The sequence below is a fragment of the Quercus lobata genome, unplaced genomic scaffold, assembly GCF_001633185.2.
Source record: "Quercus lobata isolate SW786 unplaced genomic scaffold, ValleyOak3.0 Primary Assembly Scq3eQI_175, whole genome shotgun sequence".
NCBI lineage: Eukaryota > Viridiplantae > Streptophyta > Magnoliopsida > Fagales > Fagaceae > Quercus > Quercus lobata.
In genome coordinates this window covers 87,830-96,364 of record NW_022154747.1, presented here as the reverse complement: position 1 = coordinate 96,364, position 8,535 = coordinate 87,830, and the positions used below count along the sequence as shown (strand labels likewise).

The following is an 8,535-nucleotide window of genomic DNA, read 5'->3' as shown; positions in this document are numbered from 1 at the left end:
AGTTTGGGTGTGATTTGGCTAGGGGCAGCTATTTCAAGGAAGCAGTAAGTAGCCTTATTTGTTGTAGTATTTCCTTTTGGCTTTTTAGGGATCTGAATTGGTTTTTCCCTTGCATTTGGTCCTGTTTATTGCTCCGTTTATACCTCTGGTTTTTCTTTACTCCTTTCTGGATATGCTTTGAATGGAATATGGTATGGAAAAATTGATATAACTGACGGGAGTAATGAGGGCTATAAGTTGGAACTGCCGGGGAATTGGGAACCCCCGATCAGCTCGAGCGTTGTATGATATGGTGCGACGCTGGAAGCCTAAGATTGTCTTCCTTATGGAGACTAAATCAAAAGTAAAACGGATGGATAAAATTAAAAACAGGATAGGTTTTGCAAATGGCCTTATTGTTCCTAGTAGAGGTCATAGTGGTGGTGTGGCCCTGTTATGGACTCGAGAAGTTAACCTGGATATCAATAGTTATTCGGGAAGCCATATTGATGCTATTTTCAAGGAGTCTGAAGGCAATTTTTAGTGGAGGATTACGGGATTTTACGGTCATTCGGAAACTCACCGAAGGTATGAATCTTGGTGCCTTCTTGCTTTTTTACACAGTCAGTTCCAACTTCCATGGCTATGCCTGGGGGATTTCAATGAAATATTATTAGTTAATGAAAAAGTTGGGGGCATCACTCGTCCCCAGCAACAAATGGAGAGTTTTAGAAATGTTGTGAACTTTTGTAGCTTTTTGGACTTAGGTTATGTGGGAACTGATTTTACTTGGTGTAATATGCAAGAGGGGGAGAATAGAATTCAGTTTAGAATAGATAGAGCTCTAGCTAACACTGAGTGGATTGGGAATTTTGAAGGAGCGAGAGTTTACCACCTCGTGGACTCAACCTCTGACCATTGTGCTTTGTTTTTTACTAACTCTCCACCCCAACATGTTTCCAACGCCAAACGCTTCCATTTTGAAGCCTTGTGGTCAAAAAATGAGGAGTGTAGAAACATTATCGAATCATCCTGGGGGATGGGGGTGGACTTGAGTACACCGGAAGGTTTTATGGTAAATTTAAAGCGTTGTGCCTCGGAATTATCTAACTGGAGCTCCTCGGTCTATGGTCATATTCCTAAGAAAATTCAGTCAAAGAGGAATGCTCTGAGCGCCCTAACGTAGCAAGATAAAAATGGAGAGATGAGTGGCGAAATTAGAAATCTAAGAAGGGAGTTGAATGAGCTGTTAGAGGATGAAGAATTATATTGGGGTCAAGGAGCCAAGACACATTGGTTGAAGGAGGGAGATAGGAACACAAAATTCTTCCACGCCCATGCCTCGGAAAGGTGTAAGCAAAATACAATTTTGGGTCTTTGGGATGATCATGGCCGGTGGTGTGAGGAAAAGGATTCTATTGCCCGGGCTGCTGTCGGCTATTTTGAAACCATCTACTCCACTTCTTTCCCCACTCGGGTTGAAAACGTGGTTGAGGCCATCCCTACAAAGGTGACTGAGGATATGAATCAGAGTTTAGCTCATGTTTTTACTAGAGAAGAAGTGGCCACGGCTCTCAAGCAAATTCATCCCACCAAAGCCCCCAGGCCTGACGGTATGTCCGCTATTTTTTATCAGAAATATTGGGGTATTGTTGGGAATAGTGTCACAAATTTGATCCTGAATGTCTTTAATAATAACCTGTCCATGACTGAAATCAATAAAACCAACATTTCCCTCATCCCAAAAACCAACTGCCCAAAGAAAATGACTGACTTTAGACCCATAAGTTTATGCAACGTAATTTACAAGCTTATTTCCAAAATATTGGCCAACAGACTAAAAAACCTTCTCCCTCTTATTATCTCCGAGAATCAAAGCACTTTTACCCCGGACCGCCTCATCACGGACAATGTGTTGGTGGCTTTCGAATTAATGCATTATTTAAATCACAAATCAGTGGGGAAAGAGGGGTTTATGGCAGTCAAACTTGATATGAGCAAAGCTTTTGATAGGGTGGAGTGGGGCTTCATTAAACGGGTTATGGAAAAACTTGGCTTCTGCACAAAATGGGTGAGCCTTATTATGCAATGCATTACATCAGTCTCCTATTCAGTCCTAATCAATGGGGCAGCCTATGGGAACATTATTCCCTCTAGGGGTCTAAGACAAGGCGACCCCCTCTCTCCTAGCCTTTTCCTCCTCTGTGTCGAGGGACTCTCGGCCATTATCCATGAGGCAGCTAGAAACCACCTCCTCACTGGCATCTCTATTTCTCGGAATTGTCTTAACATTACTTATCTCTTCTTTGCAGATGATAGCATCCTATTCTGTAAAGCAAAAATCGAAGAGTGCTAAAAGCTTAAGCAAATTTTCCAAAGGTACGAAGATGCTTCTGGCCAAAAAATTAACACCGATAAATCCTCGGTGTTTTTCAACCCAAACATTCATCAAGATTTGAAAGAGTCAATCTTTGCCATTTTGGGGCCGATGCAAGATTCAAAGCATCCCAAGTACCTTGGCCTTCCGTCTTTCATCGGAAGATCAAAGAAACAAGTCTTTTCCATTCTTAAGAAGTGGGTTGGACAAAAGCTTGCGGGGTGGAAGGGGAAGTTGCTCTCCATGGGTGGTAAGGAAATTCTTATTAAGGTAGTAGCCCAAGCTATCCCCACCTACACCATGAGCTATTTTCAGCTCCTTCAGGGCCTATGTGAGGATCTGGAAAGCATGACGAGGAACTTTTGGTGGGGCCAAAAGCATCACGAACCAAAGATGGCTTGGGTTGGTTGGAAACAAATGTGCTATCCTAAGTCCAAGGGTGGCCTGGGCTTTTGAAACTTGCAAGCTTTTAATCTAGCAATGCTAGCAAAGCAAGCCTGGAGAATCCTTACAAATCCAACTTCCCTCATTGCCCAAGTCCTCAAAGCGCGTTACTTTCCTTCAGGTGACATCCTCAGTGCAACACTTGGCTCTAGTCCTTCCTACTCCTGGCGAAGCATTTTTTATAGTGTGGAAATCATTCGAAAGGGAACTAGATGGAGAGTGGGCAATGGCAAACAAATTCACATATGGGATGATAAATGGCTCCCCACCCCCACCACACACAAAGTCATCACCCCCCCTAATAACCTTCTAACCTTCCCCATGGTCTCTTCCCTCATTGACCCGGCCATAAAATGGTGGAGAGCTGATGTCATTCATGCAACCTTCCTCCCATTTGAAGTAGACACAATTCTAAGGATTCCTGTTAGCCGAAGTTTGCCTGAGGACAAGCTAATTTGGATGGGAAACACTCGGGGTGAGTTCACTGTGAAGAGTGCTTACCATATTGCCCACTGTATGATTGAAGGAAAAGATGACGTTGGTAGCTTTATGGGGGATCCTCTCAAGCCCCTTTGGAAGAGATTGTGGCACCTCAACCTTCCTGCAAAGATTAAGATCTTTGCTTGGAGGGCCTGCTTTAATGGGCTGCCTTCAAGGGAAAAATTGTCTGCCAGAGGCATTAACACAGCCAATGACTGCCCAATCTGTACCAAGGAGCTGGAATCCGTTCACCATGTTTTGCTTCACTGTGAGTTTGCAATCCAGGTTTGGAGTTTTTGGGCTGATGGTGTGCAATTGATCCAAAGAAACAATTGGACCTTTCTTGATTCAACCATGTACATTCTTGCACACAAGCCCTCTCATGTTTTAGAACCTTTCTTCACTGTTGCCTGGGCAATTTGGCATAATAGAAACAAAACCATCCATGAAGGCAAATGCTCTCACCCCTTATAGGTTTGGCAGATGGCTAGGAATCCCATAGAAGATTTCACTGATGCAGCTTATACAGACCTCTCCACCTCTAGACCGCTTCTTTCTAGTTGTTGGTCGCCTCCTCCTCCTGGTGTATTTAAAATAAATGTGGATGGGGCTTCATCAGACCTTGAAGGAATTTCTAGCATTGGAGTCATCATTAGAGATTGCAAGGGTGAAACAGTTGCTGCTCTTTGCAAACCCCTTCAGTCCCATTACCCGGTGGAATTAGTGGAAATCATTGCCTTGGAGCAAGGTATCTTGCTTGCTCAAGAGTTGCATCTTCTTTGTGTGATGTGTGAAAGTGATGCCTCTAATGTGGTCAATGCAATCAATGACTCTGCTACTGGGACTCCATTTGGACACATCATACAGGATATTATCCAAGCCCAAGCCTCCTTTGTTTTCTGCACTTTCAGATTCCTTAGCCGGGCCTTCAACTATGCAGCCCACGAACTCGCTCATTTTGCCCATAGGACTGGTTCTCATCAGGTGTGGTATGGGGTCACCCCTTCTTTTTTAGAATCCATTGTACAAGCAGACCTTCTGCACTAATGCCTGCTCTGCAGGTTCTCTTTGGTTTTTTCGGTCTTCTTTGTAATCTGTTTTCTCTGTTGCAATGCAAACTTTTATTCCTCTTCAAAAAGAAAAAAGAAAAAATACATACATATGTACGACCATGGTCTGTGGATAACTCAACGTTAGATTTCTAATTGACCAAACTCTTGTAATTTCTTAGACATCGAAATTTTATCTATTAAACTCATATTTTGTACGTGCATCTTCAATTTAATTACAGCACCATATCTATTTTAAAAGCATATTAGTTTGTTGGTTTCATGCATTCTGAAGAATATATCACAAGCACAATGCACAAGAAGTACAGATAATTAACGAAAAACAATCACCCACATAGAACCAAACATGCAAAAAGGCCAAAGTAGGACACAGAAACAGATGCATACCTATTTCTAAATTTAATTATTCTATTTCTACACTATCTGGTGATGTTGGAGAGAGAGCGATCATATTGGGATTAGGAACATCATCAAAAATTTCAAAATTGGGTACGTTGTCATTTATTATTTGGAGGCAAGGATAATAGAAGAATGTATAGGCCATTTATGAATAGTTTTGTTTTGTGTATGAAATTCGTTGAAAATTGGTTGAAGGGGGAAGAGGATGTTAAATGCATCCTCCTTAAATCTTAAGGGAATGGAATAGAATGGAATGGAATGATCATAAGGGAATTTAAAGGAATGGAATGAAATGAAGTGTATTTAAGTAAGGGAAAGGAATGGAATGGAATTAAGTAACTTTGATTGGATGTTTTAAAATAAAGGAATAAAAATGAATGGAATGTAAGTAATCTTGTTTGGGAGCAACATGGAGAGAATGAAATAGAATCATTTTATGACAATATTACTATTAGACCCTTATTTTAAAATAAATGGTTGAATACATAGGGGTATTTTGGGAGTTTTGGTAAAAAAAATCATTAAATCTAATTTCATTCCCTCCCATTCCTCCCAATTTCGGGGGAATGAAAATTTGAGGTTTTAAGAGAATTGAGAGGAATGAGTGTTTCCTCCTACCCATTCCATTCCCTCCCACTTAAACTCTCAAATAAGAGAATGAGTTTTCCATTCCCTCCATTAAAACTTCCAAACAAGAGAAAGGAAGAATATTCTAAAATTATTCTTTTCATTCCTTTCCATTCCATTCCATTCCCTCCTCCCAAATGAGGCCTTAAAGTTTAAGGGTTTTAGTTCATTTTACCCAAAAAAAAAAGAAGAAAAAAAATTAAATAAGGGAAATGCTAACAGATGCCATTAGGGCATTGGTTAATAATCTATTTAAAGAAAATTTTTATGAGAAAAGAAAAGAAAAAAAAAGCAATTAATGTTTTGACAGTTTTTTTCATTTCCCATAAAAGTGATGTCAAAACTTTCCTAAAATGGATTGTTAACTGTATGGCATCGGGCATCTAGGGCCATTTGAGCCTTAGACCCAAGCTCTATAGTATGACCCACGGTTCCTGACACCCTTGTCGGAAACTAGGCTTAAGGCCCACTAGGGTCATGGGCGCAGATCCTATGACATCATGTTTGGCCCAAAACCCATTAGGCTGGTCGTTGAAATATATGCTCATTAATTCATGGTCGAGAAGTTGTCCGGCGCGTCCCATCTCCAACAAGTGTGACTTCTCGGGGAAGCCATATCCCGGATGCCTGGTGACTCCTTGAGAAATACCGCCGCCAAACATCACCCCCTCCCCCCTTTGAGTGGGAACCAATTCCAATACCACTCTCACTACAACCCCACTCCCAACTAAACATCCACTTAGCGATAACAATATTGGACCTCCTTTCCCACTAGCCATAAGAGTAATCATGATTTTTCCACTAATTTTGGCTATAAATATGTGAGGCTAAGGAAAGGAAAGGGGTTGTAGAAAGTCTGGGAAGAAAGTTTAGAATCAAGAATAACAGTCATAAAGAGTGAGAGGAAAGCGATACAAAGGTTGGAAAGATATTGCTGGGTCTCTAGGTTAGAATCACCCAAAGTAGGAAATCCAAAGCCCACATTATAAGTATATTGTGAGCCCAAGAGCGAGACAGACCTTTTAAGCTCGTTTGGGGTGCGCATAATTGGCATCGTCTGTGGGAATCTCCTACAAAGCCGTGGTTCAGCTGAGACTCACACCCAGAAGATGTCTGGGAAACGGTCAGAAGGTTCTGCTGAAAGTGGTTTAGTGGGATCATCTCGGAGATCCACATGGCGAGAGCGAAGGCAAAAAAGGCGTGAAGATAGGGAGAGTGAACACAAGGAAGAACAGTCTGGCCTTGGAGAGGGGTCGTAGCAAACGAACTGGGCAGTATTGGATGCTTCAAGGCACAAGCAATTGGATGAGAGAGATGAGGAGCTTAAACGATTGCGTAGACTGGTAAGAGATTTGGAGTTGGAAGCAAGGGACAGACACCGAAGAAGGGACCGAGATAACCAAGTGGGGGGGGTCTATGAGTGGAGGAGATCGCTATGGTTGTAGGTCCAATCAGTCCGGTTCCCATTGACACCGGGACCATTCATGCTCACGGGAGTCCTGTAGACGTCGGGACCATTCGCATTCACAAGAGTCCCATCGACATCGGGAATGTTCACGTTCATAGGAGTATGAAGGTCGGGGTTTGGATTCCCTAGAGGAGTAATGGCCCCGTAATGCAGCCATGGATGCTATATGCTGAGTCTCTGTTTCATTTGTCAACGGAATGTCCTAAAGCTCGAGAAATTGAGGGCTTTACTCAGTTTTCTCATCTACTTTCTTCAATGAATTTTCGAAGTTTTATGGACTTTTTGTCGTACATTGTAATGGTGGCTATATGGTCAAATGAGGATGTGGCCTTGGCCGTTACCATTGTATGGGCTTTATGGACAAATAGAAATGAAACACAACACATATTTTTCAGTGGTGTATCCAATACTTAGATGAATATTGGTTAGCTTGTAGTCTACCTGTGAAGAAGTCTAATGCAACAAAGAAAAACTGGGTGCCTCCTACGGGTTTAAATTATAAGGTGAATGTAGGTGGTGCTATGTTTTCTGCTTAAAAAGCAGTTGGAGTAGGCGTTGTAATCAGAGACAATGAAGGAAATTTTATTGTTGTACTTAGTAAGAAGCTTAATCTTCCTTTGGGAGCGATTGAAACTGAGGCTAAGGCATTTGAAGTGGGAATTGCTTTTGCTGGGGAGATTGGGATTCGGGATTTTGTTTTTGCAGGGTGACTCTCTTATTATGATACAAGCTTTGTGTGAATCTGCCCCAACACCATCTTCAGTGGCTTCTTTGGTTTATGGTATTGCAGTTGTTGCTCATGATTTTAGGAGTGTGAACTTCTCCCATGTCTGTCGTAATGGAAATATTCCAGCTCATTTGTTAGCCAAATATGCTTTTCGCATTGTTGATTATTGTGCTTGGATTGAAGAGAGTCCTTGTTTTATTGAAAAAGCTCTTCTCCATGATGTATCTTTGGCTTCTACTAATTAATGAAGTTTTTGTTTGTTATCCAAAAAAAAAAAAAAAAACTGAACAAGTGCCAACAATAAATGTTACTACAATAATAGAGTGCATTAAGAAAAAGACAAAATTACAACTTACCCACATGTGGTTTAATATTTTCCATTGACCAAGATAAGGTTATATTATTTTCAACACTAAATAATTCCACCTATTGATTTTATCATTTCAAATGTATCTAACGGTATGGTAGTGGAATAAAAAGCATCTTTGACGAGGAACAAGTCTGAGACCGCTTAGAATTCATGACTTAATGGTTTGAATATGCATATGACACTTCACTAAATGGATGCAATCTAAATGAAATGAACATGAATACATGACAAAAAATATGCATTAAGGCCAATTACAAAGTTTATAAATCAATCACGTCACTCAAATGATGGTTACACAATAAAATGTCACTCACGCATCTTGTTGAAAACACGGTTTGCAACATGAAAACAACCATGGATTAAGTGAAGGATCACACATAAAAATGTCCAAAATTTACTCTCACGTGGCCTCAATGGCACCAAAGGTGAACAACCCAATTATGTACAAACATTTGACAAAAAGCAATTGGAAAAAAAAAAAAAAACCACACACACACAAGCACAAGCACAATATCAAAACTTGTGAAAACCTCAATTCCTAAACGTAGATATGAATCTACATGATTTTATGATGTAAATGCAAGAAAATATCAT

At 40.8% G+C, this 8,535-nt stretch overlaps 1 protein-coding gene across 1 annotated transcript; it reads left to right on the top strand.

Moving 5' to 3' along the window:
- The first annotated feature begins 3,121 nt into the window (after window positions 1–3,121).
- On the top strand, window positions 3,122–3,754 carry LOC115973211. The gene has a single exon (XM_031093458.1). It carries the CDS (start codon window positions 3,122–3,124, stop codon window positions 3,752–3,754), a length of 633 nt encoding a protein of 210 aa, XP_030949318.1.
- Window positions 3,755–8,535: the final 4,781 nt, after the last annotated feature.

Coding starts and splice junctions, on each gene's coding strand:
- LOC115973211 (XM_031093458.1), top strand. CDS start 3,122: ATGGTCTCTTCCCTCATTGACCCGGCCATAAAATGGTGGAGAGCTGAT.